Below are 20,074 nucleotides of genomic sequence, written 5' to 3'. Positions count from 1 at the left end.
CCCCCATTCCTTTGTGAAAGACACATTGAAAATGTGACAAATCAGAATTTGTCCAGTCTCTTAGGTCAACTTCAATAAGACTCGCAGAACAGCTCACTCGATGAAATATGGTGAATTTAGTACCGTTGAAAAGGTATATGTGTTTAATTTACAAGGACACTAACCATTTGTTCATAACTATCGTATTGAGTGAGTTATGACCGTTTTAGCAAAGTATGACAATTTTGTGCGGGAATTTGCAAGTCAGTCAACTTCGACGGATCAGTTTCGACAGAGCACTGTAATCTGTTCTGATCAAATTAGGTTGTGAACTTTATGTTATTGAAAAACCACGGGTGTCTACTTTCCAAAACATTTTACGGTTCGCTAACAGAGAGAGGAAGAGAGATAAATGTTTGCGGTATTTTCACAAATAATATTAATTACAAAGAAAACAACAAAGTTGAACGAGTTATATGATGGTGTAAAATAAATAGAAATGTAAGACATACTTACGTCGGGTGTGTCTAGATTTACCAAAATTTAGATTTACTCATATCCTTTTCAAAGTGGGGTCTGAACCATATTACTAAATTTAGCCACGATCGATTCAGTGAAAGGATCGTCTCTTCCCCTTAAATGCATTTACCTAAGATTAGTTCGTATGTCATGACTCATGAATATATTTCACCTAAAAGATTACCACTCTTACAAGATAATTTAGTTGTCTTCACTCTTCGTTTTCCCTCCCCTGGTCATATTATTACTTCACAGCGAGGGCATCCATTTCGAGTGGGCTAAGATGCTCTTAACGATTACAATAAATTCCCTGCAGGCATGCACAGTAGATCATCAAAGGGTCACGTTCAACTGCCCCTGCATATGTTAACACGAAGCATGTCGGATCTTAGCTTCTTTTTTTTTTGGTCATGCGGATCTTAGCTAATTTGCTACCAAATCACGAGGTGTTATAATTTATTCATATGTGGAACAAAGTTGTTCTATATAAATTTGCTATATGCAGATGTTTTCATCTTTTACTACTAAATTTCAGCTGTAGAAAATATTGTTTTTTTAAAAGTATATTACAAATTTTCGGTATCATCTATAAATTTTCTGTTTCACCTAAACCCAATAACAAGTGGGGGTATATGTATTAATCAGGTGAAGTAACCAACATCACTATGAAAAGGGAGCCAGAGACACTAAAGTACTCACTGCACCCCAAACCGTAACCACTAAGTACCTCAACCATATGGTGACAAGTACCTCATCAAGCATCTCAACGTTCACACAACAAAGTCCACCTCATCCATATATGGGGTAATCTGACAAATGATAAGCAAAACAAACAAGATAAAGCGTAACAATCAAATTATGTATTAATTGTAGACACTCGATAATCAGAATTGTCAAATTCTTATACGATGACCATTGTTGACAATTGGATTATTGCTTCTGAAAGTCTTCACTAGTAGCGGTAGGTGCTCTCGAAAGTCGAAACACAAGTTTAGGGTTTCACTAAGTAACCTTGATGGAGGGAGAATTTGAATCTAAGCAATGACTGAAAACAAACTAAACAAAACAAAGCAACAAAATATCAAGGGAATGTGAATCTTCTTTTGGTACACATTACGTGCTATCCCTTTACCATTAAGGCAAAACGGGCAAAGTTTACGTCAAAGTATTAAATACTCCCAACAACAAACATCAAAATAGACCAAATTTTCATTTCCTCCCCAATCTAAATATAAAATTAGCAACTACATAATAGCCAAGCTCCCAATATTTGAATCCTGTAGAGTGGAGAGGCTCTCACGTCGTCTGCCCGTCAATCTCGAGACTCCACGTGGCAGGCTGCCAGTCGTGGATCCCACACTGACGTGGTCGTGGAAAGGGGCGATAAATATAAAAAAGAAATGAAAATGATATCTATCTTTATAATTTTTGAATCTTCCACAGAAGGAGAGAAGAAAGACCGTGAACAAAGGCGCGGAGAGAGCGGCCGTCTGAAACAGAAACACAGAGAGACTCACAGAGAAAAGCGAGAGAGAGTTATTATTCTTCATCATCATCATCATCATCTTCGTAATAATCACGATTATAATACAGATTATATATTGCCTTTTCTTTCTATCTCTCAGCCCTAAAGTCCTTAAACCTCCGCGTTTTTCGTTTCGAGCTTATTCCTTCTTTTTAGGCGGAAAAAAAGAAACAAAAATTAATCCGGAGACTGAAAATTAGGAAAAACTCCATCGACGCGGAAGGAGACGAAGATCGAACTCGGAGGACGAAGCGGCGTCGTTTTGCCGGATCCCGCTGCCGTTCAATTGTGGATTTTCTGTTTGGATTGGTTTTTCATTTCTGGATTAGTGGCCGGATCAGATCCTCCTAGGGCTTTGGATCTGGTGCGGCGGATGAGAGAGGAGGAGGAACGCGGCGGCGTATGTTTCAGGGATCCAAAGGCGGTGGGAGAACGATGAAATGGGGATCATTGCTTAAGGACTTGAGAGAGAAGGTTGGGCTTACTAATTCCCCTCCCTCTGCTTCCGCTTCTGCTTCTGCTTCTGCTTCTGCTTTTGGAGCAGCAGCAGCTTCCTCTTCTTCTTCGGATTCTCTCTCTTCTTCCAGCAATGCTCTCTCAGCTCTGCACGGCTCGTACTCTCCTTCAAGGTCTGTGCTGCTCTTTACTCTCTTTATGTATTTGTTCTTGTTCGTCTTTGACTTTCAATTAGGGCGAGTGGTTTGTTTTGAGTGCGGCATTGGCTATTTTGTGTGTTGTTTTTGCTTAGAATTAGTGTTTTGGGGTTTAGGTGGTGTGATTTTAGTTTATTTTCGACTTGAATGAGGCTTTCGGCACTTGCGAAATCGGAGTTTGTGCTGGATTGCGTGACTTTGTTCAATTCTGATGGCTTAGTTGCCTGAGTCAGTTGGTGATTAGTTTTTGGAGTGTAGGATTCTGGTTACATTGACTTAGCTGTTTCCGAATTGAAGTTGTTGACATCTTATACACTACGCTTTGCAATGGATTCCCCTGCCTCTATAGGTTTTCATGATGTTTTAGATTAGTAATCAGATAATCGGTTAATGTTGTTGATCGCCAGAGAAGCTTCTGATTCTACCGGAGTTTAAAGGAAAGGGTAATAGATTATGTTTGTGAATATAGCCTTGTAGAACGAAGCAGCTGGCTAGTGCATTAATTTGTTGAAGATGAGGGTAGTAATGTAGGTATATACTTATACACACTTATTTACTGTATTCAGTTTTCTATTAAAACATTAGAGGAGTAAATTTGTGCTTGCCACTCAAAACATGCTGGAGCATAAAGAATACAAGAATCGAAAAAGGGTGAAGTTAATGCAACTCTTCCCCAGCTTCTTCTCCCAGAAATAATTTTTCAAAGAGTGGGGTTTACAATCGTGACTTGTAAACTTACATGTCGAAATCTCAAATAGGGAGTAAATGTTATGTTATCAGGTGTTTGTAGATTATATTTAAGTAGTGTTCTCTTCTGGAGGATTATTAACATCAATGCCTGTGAAATCAGAGACAAACATGAATTGGAATTGGACTTCAAGAGATTTTGGGAAGAATTCCGGTCATCCAGCTCCGAAAAGGTTTGTGCTCAATTTTTTTTTTTTTTGTATTCTGCTTCTTCTAAACATGCTGCACAAGCAGTAGGGAGAAAGTATGATAAATAAGATCGTACCAAGTCCAAATTCAACCATCTTAGTCAATCCTGTTCCTAGAGAGTAGATATATCTGCCAAGATAGTACATAAAGTTGTGATAAACATCCTAATGTACTTAAATTACCAAGAAAATCCTAAATTGGGATAGAAGTTTCCATTCTTGGGTTACTGCTATCTCTTATATATTTGCATGAAGCTATTTTTATATACAAAATCTTTTGTCATCTACAAGATTCAATATCTAATGCGTTTTTTTTGTTACATGCAGGAGAAAGAAGCGGCCTTAAATTTAACAGTAGATGTTTTCTGTAGACTAGTGAAGCAGCATGCAAATGTAGCTCAGTTAGTTACTATGTATGAATACTCTCCTCCCTATCTTATCTGCTGAATATTAGGACCTTTTTTATATCAGAGAAAACCTAAAAAATGTTGTAATATAATATGTGCTGCAGTAAAATTACCTTGGCTACGGGTGAATTTTCCTGTGTAAGAGAGATGGAAACTATGTACAAAGATGCTTTTTAATGAATGAATTCTTTTTTACTGGCCAGTCACACAATTGAGTTCTGGTACCTCTGAAAATATAATGAATTAGTTTCAGCAATTGCAACTTTGTGTTGCAGAGGTTGGGAACGGACAACTAGTTAATCCTGCACACCTAACAATTTATCATCCATCAACTTTGTTTCCTTTATTTAATTTAGAGTTTGATTTTGCATATATACAGTTTTGTGTTAATTTAGAGTCGAAAAGTTTTTTGACTGTTGATTAATTCCAAAAAGGGACTTTTGGTTATTTTGGTCATTAAGGCAACTTTTTCACTGTACAACTATAATTTAGTTTTATTGCATCTGCCTAGTCTTTCGGAAATCAGAAAGTGAATCAAGAGCTTTTAGACTAACACTGCAAATTTTTATGAATCACAGATTAGTTGAAACACATATATTCTCGTTTGTGGTGGGAAGAGCATTTGTAACAGATATTGAAAAGTTAAAAATCAGCAGCAAAACAAGATGTCTGGATGTAGTAAAAGTAATGAAGTTTTTTTCAGAAATGACAAAGGTAGGCTTTTAAAATGTCAGCTTAATTCTTTTTGTTATGTTGTCCTTCATTGGCTATTTAAAGTTATATCCTTGCTTATCGTTTGCAGGATGGTATCAGTCCTGGTTCAAACATGTTGACAGCCATAGAAGTCCTTGTTTCAGGGGTAATTTTATATTTTTATATTTATTGATTTCTCTTTGGCTGTGAAGGTCAAATTCAAAGTTGATCACTATTTTTGATGTTAATATTTTCATATTTTGGTGTAACGGTGTATCCTATCACAGAGTCGAGACCGTCTCGGAAACTTATATACATCAATTCTGTTGAAGTTATGAAATTTACTCATCTTCTTTTCTTCTCTTTATTACTGCCGTTGCAGCCTATTGATAAGCAATCTCTCCTTGATTCGGGGATATTATGCTGTCTCATTCACATTCTCAATGCCCTTCTAAATCCTGATGAAGCCAATCATCAGCAAAGGGCTGCTGGTCTTGAAGAACCAAATCCATCTGAGAAAGATTACAATGGTGAAGCTGGTCAAGGCCATAGGCTTGAGGTAGCTTTTGCTGAATGGTATTTCAACAGCATGCATGCTTATGAATCATGAATCTATATGCTCAGGGACACACCTGCCACTCATCTTCGGAAAAAAGAAGTTATATAGGCTGGTTGCTGTTATCTTTGTTTGCTAGAAACAGTTACTTTTAAAAACATGAAAGTAGGAGTAAAAATTTACATATTATGACCATAACAAGCATGATAGTGCCTTGATATTAGCATAAATAAACCAACCAAACGATCTGTGATGCATTTTGATTGGATCTTGCTACCACATTTCTAACCTATTAATTTGTGCAGGTAGAGGGAAGTGTTGTGCATGTTATGAAAGCATTGGCAAACCATCCTTTGGCAGCACAGAGTTTGATTGAGGATGAATCGCTTCAGTTGCTCTTTCAGATGGTTGCAAATGGGTCGTTGACTGTCTTTTCTCGATATAAGGAGGGACTAGTACTGCTGCACATCATACAACTTCATAGACATGCTATGCAGGTAAACGATAGCTGATATTCCATTCCATTATTGCAGTACATAACTGGTAGCAATATTAGTCGTATTTGATTATCTCTTTAGCATGCTAATTTTTTCTTTCTTGTGTTAACATCTGGTCAATTTTCCAGATCCTTGGTCTTCTTTTGGTCAATGACAATGGGAGCACTGCCCGGTATATTCGGAAACATCATCTGGTATGGTTAGATTAAATATGCACTCAGTTTTTGTACGGTCTTTGCTCCACAGTCATGTATGCATTCTGCGCACCCTCTAGATCAGGTTTAGATGAATGTATGGTTAAGGTGGATGTTCTCTAGAATTGCTATGCTGACGTTTGTTTTATTACTGTTCATACCTTACAGTCATGGCTTTTATTGTCCTGCTGTGTGTGTGTATTTTTTTTTTTTTAGATTCTGATGTTCTGCTCCCACATATGCAGATAAAAGTTCTTTTGATGGCAGTTAAGGATTTTAATCCGGACTGTGGTGATTCTGCATACACTATGGGAATTGTGGATTTGTTGCTTGAATGTGTAGAACTGTCGTATAGGCCTGGTAATTCCTTTTAAATCTTCCTTTTCTGATTGATACAGATTAACCTGATGAGATGGATGAATACCTGTTGATTTTTGGCATCATCTAGAACAGTGTTATTATGATTTTCTGCAATTTAATCAAATCTTGGCTCTAATTTGGTGTATTTTGGTATGTAGAAGCTGGTGGTGTTAGACTCAGGGAAGATATTCATAATGCCCATGGGTATCAGTTCCTTGTTCAGTTTGCATTAGCGATTTCATCCATGTCAAAAAATCAGGGGTTTCATTCTCTTTATCTTAGATCTTCAGACCAAAGTTCTGGTTCAGATGGTTCAGATGCATCTAATGTTTCAGACATGCAAGATCTCATGGGAAAAAAGGAGTCCGTAACCCAACAACTTTCTCCTACAGTCTCTAGGTTGCTTGATGTTCTTGTTAATCTAGCTCAAACTGGCCCAATCGAATCTGCTGGAACTTCTGGAATCAAAGGTGCCAAATCTTCTCATCATAACAGGAGTCATACAGCATCTTCCGACCGCTTGGCTGATGAAGTGTGGGAAAAGGACATTAATAAAGTTAAAGATCTTGAAGCTGTTCAGATGTTGCAGGATATTTTTCTCAAAGCGGACAATAGGGAGTTGCAAGCAGAAGTTCTTAATCGGATGTTTAAAATATTCTCAAGCCATCTTGAAAACTACAAGTTGTGCCAACAGTTACGGACTGTTCCACTTTTAATCCTAAATATGGCTGGTTTTCCTCCTCCCTTCCGTGAGATAATTTTAAAAATTCTAGAGTATGCTGTCACTGTTGTGAATTGCATTCCTGAACAAGAATTACTGTCACTGTGCTGCTTGCTGCAGCAACCAATAGCATCAGACTTGAAGCACACTATACTTTCTTTCTTTGTTAAACTTCTATCATTTGACCAGCAGTACAAGAAAGTCCTCCGAGAAGTTGGTGTTTTGGAGGTTTTGTTAGATGACCTCAAGCAGCACAAGTTCCTTTTGGGTGTAGACCATACTAATACTGATCTGCTGGAGAAAAAGTCAGGATCAAACAGCTTCAAAACACACATGGATAATAAAGATGTCATTATTTCATCACCCAGGTTAATGGAATCCGGTTCAGGGAAGCTCCCTATATTCGAAATTGAGGGTACAATTTCTGTTGCATGGGATTGCATGGTCTCCTTACTAAAGAAAACAGAAACAAATCAGTCATCTTTTCGTTTGGCTGAAGGCGTAACTGCTGTTCTCCCATTTCTTGTGTCTGATATACATCGTCCGGGGGTCCTTAGGGTCTTGTCATGTTTGGTCATTGACGATGGTAGCCAGGTTTGTTTATTATTATTATTATTATTATTTTTTTTTTCTCTGGTCCATTTGTGTAATTTTTGTTTTCTTCTTCCTGAATGTATGTCAACTAGCAATCCAAATCATGAATGTTGAAACTTGAAAGTAACAAATCTTTGCACTTCTGAATGTTTTAACAGTTGTTGTGCAGAAGGCATAGTGCATGAATCAAACTTTGCCTAATTACGTTTGTTCCCAAATAACTTTTGATTTTAATTTTACTAGGCACATCCTGAAGAGTTAGGTGCAATTGTTGAAATCCTGAAAAGTGGAATGGTTACGAGTGTTTCGGGATCTCAATACAGGCTTGAAAATGATGCAAAATGTGACACAATGGGAGCTTTGTGGCGAATTTTGGGAGTTAATAACTCAGCACAGAGAATTTTTGGTGAAGCTACTGGTTTTTCTCTTCTGCTAACTACACTGCATAGTTTCCAAGGTGATGGAGGGAATGCGGATCAATCTTCTTTGGAAGTCTACATTAAGGTGTTTACACACCTTTTGCGTGTTGTGACTGCTGGAGTGTGTGATAATGCAGTAAACAGGACAAAATTGCACACAATTATAACATCCCAAACTTTCTATGAGCTTTTGTCTGAGTCTGGCTTACTTTGTGTGGAGTGTGAAAAACAAGTCATACAATTACTATTCGAACTAGCTCTTGAAATTGTACTTCCACCGTTCTTGACATCGGAAAGTCTTACATCATCTGATATGCCTGATAGCGGGGCTACAAGTTTTTCACTAACAACTACATCAGGCTCATTTCATCCCGATAAGGAACGGGTGTACAATGCAGGTGCTATTAGAGTTCTCATTCGTTCATTACTGCTCTTTACCCCAAAGCTGCAGCTTGAAGTGCTGAAACTTATTGAAAGTCTGGCTCGTGCTGGCCCCTTCAATCAGGAAAACCTCACCTCTGTTGGTGCGAAGCAAATAACTCAATGTTTAGTTTCTAAATTAATGACTACAGTTCTTAGTTCTCACTTTCTACTTTCTATTATATATATAGGTTGCGTAGAACTTCTGCTGGAAACCATCCGCCCCTTCCTTTCGGGATCATCTCCATTACTTAAATACGCTTTGGAGATAGTAGAAGTTCTTGGGGCATACAGGTAAAACTTTGTACAATTGTCAGAATTCTTTTTCTCTACCCAGTCAAAATTGCGGTTCAATCTCCATTTAATTGTCGTTCTCTTTTGCCTGTGTATTTATTTTTGAATTTTGGGAATTGTAGCTGTCTACAGAATTTAAGAATGTTCATGTGACTTTACTAACAAGGTTCATTATTTTGTTGGCGACAGGCTATCCACATCAGAACTCCGAATGCTCATTAGATATGTGTTGCAGCTGAGGCAAATGAAATCTGGTAGCGTACTTGTTGGAATGATGGAAAGGTTAATCCTTATGGAGGATACGGCCTCGGACAGTGTTTCTCTTGCACCATTTATAGAGATGGACATGAGCAAAAGTGGGCATGCTTCTATTCAGGTCTCCCTGGGGGAAAGATCTTGGCCTCCAGCTGCTGGTTATTCATTTGTTTGTTGGTTTCAGTTTCAAAATCTTTTCAAGTCACAAGTTAAGGAAACAGAATCTTCCAAAGCTGGTACTTCAAAAAGGCGGCCTAGTGGGCAAAATCACGAGCGTCATATTCTGCGAATGTTTTCTGTGGGTGCAGCGAATAATGAAACTACATTCTATGCAGAGCTCTATCTTCAGGAGGATGGTGTTCTGACCCTTGCAACCAGCAATTCTAGTTACCTATCATTTTCAGGCTTGGATTTTGAGGAAGGCAGGTGGCATCACCTTGCAGTTGTACATAACAAACCAAATGCTCTAGCTGGACTATTCCAAGCTAGTGTTGCTTATGTGTATCTCGATGGAAAATTGAGACACACTGGGAAACTGGGATATTCTCCATCACCATTTGGAATGCCTTTGCAGGTAACAGTAGGGACCCCTGTTACCTGTGCAAAAGTTAGTGAGTTGACCTGGAAGGTCCGCTCGTGCTATCTATTTGAAGAGGTGCTCACCTCAGGTTGTATATGTTTCATGTACATTCTTGGTAGAGGATATAGGGGGCTCTTCCAAGACACAGATCTCCTTCGTTTTGTCCCTAACCAGGCATGTGGTGGTGGCAGCATGGCTATCTTAGACTCATTAGATGCTGATCTGACCCTGGTCTCTAATTCACAGAAGTATGATACTGCAAACAAGCAAGGAGAAACAAAAGCAGATGGCAGTGGAATTGTTTGGGACATGGAGAGACTAGCAAATCTCTCCTTACAGCTTGCTGGAAGGAAGCTTATATTTGCATTCGATGGCACCTGTACAGAAGCCAATAGAGCATCTGGGGCTTTACACATGCTCAATCTAGTTGATCCAATGTCTGCAGCAGCCTCTCCTATTGGAGGTATTTTCAAGTCAAAGCCTTCCATATATGACATTTATGGTGGCTACTTTAGAATTAAAAGCTGGAGCAGTTGGATTACCTTAATTTCTTTATTGTTTTCTATTATTATGCATTGTTCTTATTTCAAGTTTTCTGTAGGTATTCCACGTTTTGGACGGCTTCATGGGAATATCTATCTATGTAGGCAATGTGTAGTTGGTGATACCATCTGCCCAGTGGGTGGAATTACTGTTGTCCTTGCCTTAGTTGAGGCAGCTGAGACTAGGGACATGCTTCACATGGCCCTCACTTTGTTGGCATGTGCTCTTCATCAGAATCCTCAGAATGTGAGAGATATGCAGAAATGCCGGGGATATCATCTGCTCTCTCTCTTTTTGCGTCCACGAATGTCACTTTTTGATATGCAATCTCTTGAGATATTTTTCCAGATTGCTGCCTGTGAAGCTTCATTTTCTGAACCAAGGAAGTTGAAGTATACTCGGACTAATTTGTCACCAGCCTCAACTGTGCAGGAAACCAGTTTTGAGGAACTTAATCTGTCAAGGTTTCGTGAGGAGTTTTCATCGGTTGGATCTCAAGGAGACATGGATGACTTTTCTGCGCAGAAAGATTCATTTAGTCATATTTCGGAGCTAGAAAATATTGATATTCCATCTGAGACCTCAAATTGCATTGTATTATCCAATGCAGATATGGTTGAGCATGTCCTGTTGGATTGGACATTGTGGGTAGCTGCTTCAGTTTCGATTCAAATTGCACTCCTTGGATTTTTGGAGCATCTAGTATCAATGCACTGGTACAGGAACCATAACCTCACTATCTTGCGCCGTATTGACCTTGTTCAACATTTACTCGTGACTCTGCAACGTGGAGATGTTGAAGTTCCTGTTTTGGAGAAGTTGGTTGTATTGCTGGGGGTTATTTTAGAAGATGGCTTTCTGTCTTCTGAACTGGAACATGTGGTTAGGTTTGTGATCATGACATTTGATCCACCAGAACTGACTCCCCATAATCCAATAATGCGTGAGGCCATGGGAAAACATGTAATTGTTCGAAATATGCTGCTGGAGATGCTAATTGATCTGCAGGTAACCATTAAATCAGAAGAGTTGCTTGAGCAGTGGCACAAGATTGTTTCATCCAAATTGATAACATATTTTCTTGATGAGGCTGTCCACCCTACAAGCATGAGATGGATCATGACTCTTCTTGGTGTTTGTCTTACTTCCTCTCCCACATTTGCTTTGAAATTTCGCTCTAGTGGAGGTTTTCAAGGCTTGTCCCGGGTGCTTCCTAGTTTTTATGATTCCCCAGACATATATTATATTTTGTTTTGTCTGATTTTTGGCAAACCTGTCTATCCTAGATTGCCAGAAGTTCGGATGTTAGACTTTCATGCCCTTATGCCCAATACTGGAAGCTCTGTGGAATTGAAATTTATAGAGTTGTTGGAGTCTGTGATTACGATGGCAAAATCTACTTTTGACAGGTTGAGCCTTCAGTCTATGCTTGCCCACCAAACTGGCAATCTTTCCCAGGTTGCTGGCATTGTGGCGGAACTTGTGAATGGAAATGCAGACATGACTGGAGAGCTTCAAGGTGAAGCATTGATGCATAAGACATATGCGGCACGATTAATGGGTGGGGGGGCATCGGCACCTGCAGTTGCTACTTCAGTCTTGAGATTTATGGTCGATTTGGCAAAAATGTGCCCCTCTTTTACTGCTATTTGCAAACGAGCAGAATTTCTTGAAAGCTGTGGTGACCTATATTTTTCTTGTGTCAGGTTTGTCATTGGATATAAAATTTACCTGCTAAACTTGTAAACGATATTTTTATCATCCCAATTTCATTTGTTTCTTATTGCACTATTCAATTAAATATGTTAGTTTTGTAAACCTTTTGTTATCTTTTCGTATCAGTCAACTGATAAACGATTATCTGGTGTTTGCAGAGCGGCTCTTGCTGTGAAGATGGCAACAGAACTTTCTTCTAAGACAGAAGAGAAGAACTCAAACAATTTTGATGATACCTGTAGTTCCCAGAACACATTCTCTAGCTTACCTCATGAACATGATCAGTCTGCCAAAACCTCCATTAGTGCTGGAAGCTTCCCTCCTGCTCAAGTAAGTACAACTTCTGAAGAGACAACTGCGCCCCCAAATTCTGCGACTGATGAGAAAGCAGAGATCAAAGTTTGTACATCTCACGAGGAATTGAACAAATCTTTGCAAGATGATGGACAAGGTATGCAGAGCGTAGATGGTGACATTGCTGACCAGGTGTCTGCTACTTCCAGCATGGATGATTCTAGCTTCCGTAAGAAGAAAGTTGTGCCTGAGCCCATAAAACCACTAGATTCACAGAGCTCTGCTTCTTTTAGCATGCTTGATTCTCCAAATTTATCGGAAAAGTCCATCTCTAGAGTTCCAAGTAGTCATTCACCCGTTCTAGCATTGACATCATGGCTGGGAAGTACAGGTTATAATGAATCCAGATCTCTGCTAGCTCCCAGTCCTTCCGTGGATCATTCTGTGACTAGTATTGAATTTGATCAATCTACAGAGGTGAAGACGACATCTCTGGGGACTTCTACTGCAAATACCTTTTTTGCCGTTAGTCCAAAGCTGCTTCTTGAAATGGATGATTGTGGATATGGAGGTGGTCCTTGTTCCGCAGGAGCAACTGCTGTTTTAGATTTTATTGCAGAAGTTCTTGCGGAATTTGTGACTGAGCAAATAAAATCATCACAGATTATAGAGAGCATCTTGGAAAGTGTTCCCCTATACGTGGATGTAGATTCTGTGTTAGTATTCCAGGGTTTGTGCCTGAGCAGAATGATGAACTTTCTGGAAAGACGTCTCTTGCGTGATGATGAAGAAGATGAGAAAAAGCTGGATAAAGGTCGTTGGTCCTCCAATTTGGATGCATTATGCTGGATGGTAGTAGATCGTGCATATATGGGTGCTTTTCCTCAACCAGCTGCTGTACTGAGGACCCTCGAGTTCTTATTGTCTATGTTACAATTGGCAAATAAAGATGGCCGAATTGAAGAAGCTACTGCTAGCGGAAAGGGTCTCTTATCTATTGGAAGGGGGAGTCGGCAACTTGACGCATATATATACTCAATTCTTAAAAATACAAATCGTATGATGTTGTATTGCTTTCTGCCAACATTCTTGACATCAATAGGAGAAGACAATCTGCTTTCAAGCTTGAGCTTGTTAATTGAACCCAGAAAGAGACTCTCCTCAAACTCTTCAGATGATAGTTTAGGAATTGATATCTGCACAGTCCTGCAGTTATTAGTTGCTCACAGGCGAATTATGTTCTGTCCCAGCAATATGGATACTGACATAAACTGTTGTCTTTGTGTAAATTTGATATCTCTTCTTCGAGACCAACGGCAGAGTGTACAGAACATGGCAGTTGATATCGTCAAGTACCTCCTGGTGTATCGTAGATCAGCCCTAGAAGATTTGCTTGTCTCCAAACCAAACCAAGGCCAGCAGCTTGATGTTCTACACGGTGGGTTTGACAAGCTATTGTCTGGAAGTTTATCTGAGTTCTTTGAGTGGCTTCAGAAATCTGAACAGGTTGTAGAGAAAGTACTAGAGCAGTGTGCTTCCATTATGTGGGTACAGTATATTACTGGATCGGCAAAATTTCCTGGTGTGAGAATTAAAGCTATGGAAGGTCGTCGTAAGAGAGAAATGGGGAGAAAATCAAAGGATGCATCAAAGTTAGATTCAAAGCACTGGGAGCAGGTGAATGAACGAAGATATGCTCTAGAATTGGTACGGGATGCAATGTCTACTGAGCTGAGAGTTGTCCGTCAAGACAAGTATGGATGGGTTCTGCATGCTGAGAGTGAGTGGCAAACCCATCTTCAACAACTTGTTCATGAGCGCGGGATATTCCCAATGCGAAAATCCTCTGTTGAGGATCCGGACTGGCAGCTCTGTCCAATTGAAGGTCCATACAGGATGAGGAAAAAGCTTGATGGCTGCAAATTAAAAATTGACACCATCCAAAACATTCTTGATGGACAATTTGAGGTTGTGGAAGCAGAGCTTGACAAAGCCAGAAATGAGAACGATCCAGGCTCCTCTGATAATGATTCAGAACCATCGTTTCCACTTTTTCCTGATATTCCTGGTAGTGCCAAACAGAATGGTCTTGATGGAGAGCTGTATGATGAATCATTTTTCAAAGAACCAGGCAATGTCAAAGAGGTTGCTGCTTCAAGAAATGAATGGAGTGAAGATAGAAGTAGTATAAATGATGCAAGTCTACACTCTGCACTTGAGTTTGGTGGTAAGTCTAGTTCAGCTTCTCTTCCCATAGATGAGAGCATACAAGGAAGATCTGACATAGGATCTCTGTGGCAATCGTCTTCTGCAAGAATTGGTGATGTAAAAGTTACAGAAGATAAACCAGACAAGGAACTCCATGACAATGGAGAATACCTAATCAGACCTTATCTGGAACCTTTTGAAAGGATACGGTTTCGATATAACTGTGAACGAGTTGTAGGCCTTGACAAACATGATGGCATATTTTTAATTGGCGAGCTCTCACTATATGTGATTGAGAATTTCTTCATTGATGAATCTGGGTGCATCTGTGAAAAGGAATTTGAAGATGACCTCTCTATTATTGATCAGGCCCTGGGTGTAAAGAAGGATGCTAGTATGGATTTCCAGTCCAAGTCAACATCATCTTGGGGCACAACTGTTAAGTCCTTGGTTGGGGGAAGAGCATGGTCCTATAATGGTGGTGCATGGGGAAAGGAGAAAGTGTGTACAGGTGGCAACATGCCTCACCCTTGGCACATGTGGAAGCTTGATAGTGTCCATGAAATGTTGAAGCGTGATTACCAGCTGCGTCCTGTTGCTGTCGAGATTTTTAGCATGGATGGATGTAATGATCTCCTTGTGTTCCACAAAAAGGAGAGGGAGGAAGTTTTTAAAAATCTAGTTGCCATGAATCTTCCCCGGAACAGCATGTAAGTCTTTCTCTGTTTTTCACTCTTTTTTCAGTCTACCGTCCTAGGACTTTGTTGCTGTCATATAACTTTTTGGACATTATTTTCATTTGCTGATAAAATGTTGGATGGTTCTTAGATATGTGCAAGTTCTGTTAGTTCTTGGTTTATGAGGTACATGTGTTTGTGTGTATGCTTTCTCTTTGTCTGACTGATGCCATTGCTAGCATGAGATTACAAAGATATGAATAGCAGGTTTACCTGTGTTATTGCTTTACTCAAGCATTTAGAGTAATCAGTCCAATAGTTTCTCCTTATCTTCTGATTTTTTTTGTTTTCCCAAAAAAACAATTCTGAAAATTTTAACACAATTTTTTTGACTTGGTGTTTCGTATCTTTGCATTAGGTTGGACACAACCATTTCAGGATTATCAAAACAAGAAAGCAACGAGGGTAGCCGTTTATTTAAGACGGTGGCAAAATCCTTTTCAAAAAGGTGGCAAAATGGAGAAATAAGCAATTTTCAGTATCTCATGCATCTCAACACCCTGGCTGGACGTGGATACAGTGATCTTACCCAATATCCAGTGTTTCCATGGGTTTTATCAGATTATGAGAGTGAAAATCTGGACTTATCGGATCCAAAAACATTTCGTAGATTTGAAAAACCGATGGGTTGCCAGACATCAGAGGGTGAAGAAGAATTCGTGAAAAGGTCAACCTTCATGTTTACACTTTGTTCTTTTATTAGTTCTTTATGTCTGTACTTCAACTGATTGAAGTTCTCTCTCTCTCTCTCTCTCTCTCTCTCTCTCTCTCTCTCTCTCTCCTATATTAGTCTTCTGGATTACCCTCTAGCATGTTATCACTTTAACTTTATATTTTCATGTGGATGTTCTTATTACTTGGTATCACGTCTTATTTCTTATTCTCTGATTTTGTACTTAGATATGAGAGCTGGGATGATCCAGAGATACCAAAATTTCATTATGGTTCACATTATTCAAGTGCTGGGATTGTCCTCTTCTATCTTTTGCGCCTACCACCATTCAGTTCAGAGAATCAAAAGCTACAAGGAGGTCAATTTGATCATGCTGATCGTCTTTTCAATAGTGTTAGAGATACTTGGTCAAGTGCTGCTGGAAAGGGTAACACATCAGATGTGAAGGAGTTGATTCCAGAATTTTTCTACATGCCAGAATTCCTGGAAAATCGTTTCAATCTTGATTTGGGAGAGAAACAGTCAGGAGAGAAGGTCAGATTTTTCAATGCTTACTGGACATTTAATTCTTTTCTTGTTCTGCTGTCTATTACCAAACCAAAAAAAATTCTCATGGGACAAACTATTTACCAGTATAATGGTACTGAATAATTTTACATCCTTCTGGATGATAATGTTTCTTCATACTGTGGGTGTGAATATCTATATTTTATAAAACGCAACATAGTGAGTGGTGGGAGATTTTAGATGGTGGTGTACATGTTTAAGGCTGTGAAAGGGGTCTTTCTGTCTGGTCCTCCCTGTCCCAATGTTTGCTCCCATGCAATTGCTGATTGAAATCAAGATAATTCACATACTTTAGAATATAGTTTGTGTCTTCATTTTCTAATTCATGTTCTTTAGTAATTGCGTCTTTGTTTTCAACTTCAGGTGGGTGATGTTGGTTTACCTCCTTGGGCGAAAGGCAGTGTTAGAGAGTTCATTAGAAAGCATAGGGAGGCACTGGAATCTGATTATGTATCAGAAAATTTGCATCATTGGATAGATCTCATCTTTGGATATAAACAAAGAGGAAAGGTTCGTATCAATACTCATTGTGTTCTAGTTTCTCAGTCATTACCTATATGCATTCGAAATGTTGCAATCATTCTCAATCTTTGACATACTCCATTAAAGTTAAAGTAATTGAATTAGAATAACCACGCCCACTGAATAGAAACATCAAACTAAAAGCCCTAGATATTGCCCAAGTACTAGGATGTTCTCTAAAGTATATGTGACATCTCTTGGGTTCGTCTTTTTATGAACCATGTATCTTACCTCCTCCAGAGAATGCCCAGCTGAAAGATATAATAAGGAAGATGATTTACCTCTAGTATCATAAAAGAGAGCCTTAAGTCCTAAACTACTCGTATGATGAAATCCATGTGTGCTTTTGGTATTAAACGCACATTAAATGTTCAACTCAGTAAAATAAGAATAGAAAATATGGAATGCCACCTTGTAGGGTGTGTGGTGTGTTAATTTCACTATATGCTTATTCAGGTTTTCAGAGCAACTCCATAGCTTTTGGCCACAGCTTTTGCTTAAAAACATTTTCCTTTTTGTCCTTCCCTAATTCATTCTTAACTTGCAGGCGGCTGAGGAAGCTGTGAATGTCTTTTATCACTACACATATGAGGGCAGTGTTGACATAGACTCAGTTTCAGATCCTGCAATGAAAGCCTCAATTCTAGCACAAATTAATCATTTTGGGCAGACTCCCAAACAGTTATTTCTCAAACCCCATGTCAAAAGGCAGGTTGACAGAAGGCTTCCTCACCCACTCAAGTACTCGAAGCATCTTGTTCCGCATGATGTGCGCAAGACTACGTCTTCCATAACTCAGATTATAACTGTCAATGAGAAAATCCTAGTGGCGGGAACAAATTGTTTGCTAAAACCAAGAACATATACAAAGTATGTTGCATGGGGTTTTCCTGATCGTAGCTTAAGAATTATGAGTTATGATCAGGATCGACTGGTCTCGACACATGAGAATCTTCATGGAGGAAACCAGATTCATTGCACTGGTGTGAGCCATGATGGTCAGATTCTGGTAACTGGGGCTGATGATGGCTTAATTTCTGTTTGGAGATTCAACAAGTATGGTCCTCGTATCATGAGACACTTACAGCTGGAAAAGGCACTTTGTGCCCACACGTCCAGAATCACATGCCTTCATGTTAGCCAGCCTTACATGCTGATTGTGAGTGGATCAGATGACTGCACTGTTGTTATATGGGATCTCAGCTCCTTGGTTTTTGTTAGGCAGCTCCCAGAATTCCCAGCACCGATATCCGCAATTTATGTGAATGATTTGACTGGGGATATTGTGACAGCAGCTGGAATCTTGCTTGCTGTATGGAGCGTTAATGGGGACTGCCTTGCAATGGTTAATACATCCCAACTGCCTTCTGATTCAATTCTTTCTGTGACAAGTAGTTCTTATTCTGATTGGCTGGATACAAACTGGTTTGTAACGGGTCATCAGAGTGGGGCAGTCAAGGTGTGGCAAATGGTGCACCACTCCAACCATGAGAGCCCCCAACAGAAGTCAACTAGCCATGGAACAGGTGGTTTAAATCTCAGTAATAAGGCTCCAGAGTACAGGTTCGTGCTCCACAAGGTACTGAAGTATCATAAGCATCCAGTTACTGCCCTTCACCTTACAGTTGACCTAAAGCAGTTACTGAGTGGTGATTCTGGCGGGCATTTGCTATCATGGACGCTGCAAGATGAGAGCTTGAAAGCTATTCAGGGGTGATAATCACAGGGTCACGTTTAAGTGTCATAACTTCACCACATGGGGCAGCTCTTGATTCTAAGTGAGACCTTGAGGGTTTTATAAGTCATCCTTGTGAATGAAAAGAACGGAAGTGACTTCATAACACATGGAACGAGAGAGCGTGCCACTGCAGGGCTGGCCTGGACAGAAGCAGGAACAAAGTATACAGGATTGACAGGAAAACACAAAACTCTCATAACCTTACGTTAAATGTTGATAACCACACAAAGGAATACACCAGGGTGTTTGCCCCAACAGGTCGAGCATCTGATCAAGGAAGGCAGAATGATGGGCTGTGCTTTTGCATGAATGGGGAGGATGTTCGGCGTATCACCCAATGAACATCAGGTCAAGTCTCTACAGGTCATTCGTTTTGATGTATATAGATGGTCTAGGACTAACAGTGTGTAATGAAGTTGTATAGCAAAAGAAGCTTGTCAGAGTGGGACCATTGGGTGGTAAATGGAAATGATCGTCCCCGGTTTGAATGTGGGCCGATCAAATTGGTTGAACGCGCGCCATTTTGGCTATAATTCTTTTGAACGGTGCAATTGGGCAGCACTTGGTGGCCTCTTCTTTTTGTAAAATGTACAGTCTTCTCTTTCCTATGAGGTTTATTAGGAAGGAAGATTGTGTTTTTTTGTTGATTGGGAAATGAAAGAACTTGGTCGGTTATGAAATGTCCCATCTTTTTTATTGAGTCGAAAGTGTGCTAGGAGTTTTGATTTGTTTACACTGAAGTGGGGATGAGTGAAACCCTCGTTTATAATGGCATCCGCATTATTATGCCAGAAACAAGTCTTCAGTCTTAACTTCGACTCGTGAGAGTATTATGCTCAATTTTCTACATGAAGCGTGGGGAATCATCGTTTCAACTTTCAAGAGACTAATCGATATGTGCTCATTGCATCATATGTTGCTTGCATTTTGGACCAAATTTTTTAAGCCGTTGCAATATATTCCATCCGGTCTTCAACCATGCAGAGATTTTTTGTCCGCTAACTAAGCTCTTTTTTTCCCAGGACGAATGTTGTATTCATCACAAGCCAACGTAGAAGAGTGTTACTAGACACACTCGTTATTGTTCATTCAACAACGTAAACATAGTGGGATCCTCCTTTAGAACTACGCCAAATGCAGTAGACAGACTCAATCCTCCCGACTTAACTTTTCATGCCGTCATGGACTGACCAAAAGATTCATATTTAATTACTTTTTAATGTGTAAGTTTAAAATAATTCCCCCCACTGTCTTATTTATATTCAAGGGTGATGTTAATTATTTTACTTGATATTCTTACTCAATCTTTTATCATTTGAGAATCTACACTAACTTACGAATACGGTAAAAAATCGAGTAAGAAGCTAATAGGATAATAATCCATGAAACTAGGTAATGAAGGAAATTAAAGAAAATACAAGCAATAAATTAGATAAACATGATATTCATTTCATTCATAGCCCTCAAAAGAGGCA

The 20,074-nt window shown here is 39.4% G+C and overlaps 1 protein-coding gene across 1 annotated transcript; it reads left to right on the top strand.

The window, feature by feature from the left end:
* Window positions 1-1,968: 1,968 nt before the first annotated feature.
* LOC126783253 (protein SPIRRIG-like) lies at window positions 1,969-19,727 on the top strand. The gene is made up of 19 exons (XM_050508687.1): window positions 1,969-2,652; window positions 3,527-3,596; window positions 3,939-4,024; window positions 4,597-4,732; window positions 4,821-4,877; window positions 5,094-5,270; window positions 5,573-5,764; window positions 5,893-5,958; window positions 6,204-6,318; window positions 6,477-7,633; window positions 7,877-8,576; window positions 8,664-8,766; window positions 8,956-10,064; window positions 10,203-11,850; window positions 12,019-15,072; window positions 15,458-15,766; window positions 16,000-16,306; window positions 16,703-16,849; window positions 17,409-19,727. The coding sequence occupies exons 1-19, from the start codon at window positions 2,426-2,428 to the stop codon at window positions 18,576-18,578; spliced, it is 10,830 nt and encodes a 3,609-aa protein (XP_050364644.1). The 5' UTR covers window positions 1,969-2,425; the 3' UTR covers window positions 18,579-19,727.
* The last annotated feature ends 347 nt before the right edge of the window (window positions 19,728-20,074 follow it).

The sequence above is a fragment of the Argentina anserina genome, chromosome 2, assembly GCF_933775445.1.
Source record: "Argentina anserina chromosome 2, drPotAnse1.1, whole genome shotgun sequence".
Taxonomy (NCBI): domain Eukaryota; kingdom Viridiplantae; phylum Streptophyta; class Magnoliopsida; order Rosales; family Rosaceae; genus Argentina; species Argentina anserina.
The sequence above is the reverse complement of the archived record's forward strand: the minus strand, read 5'-3'. Positions and strand labels throughout refer to the sequence as shown.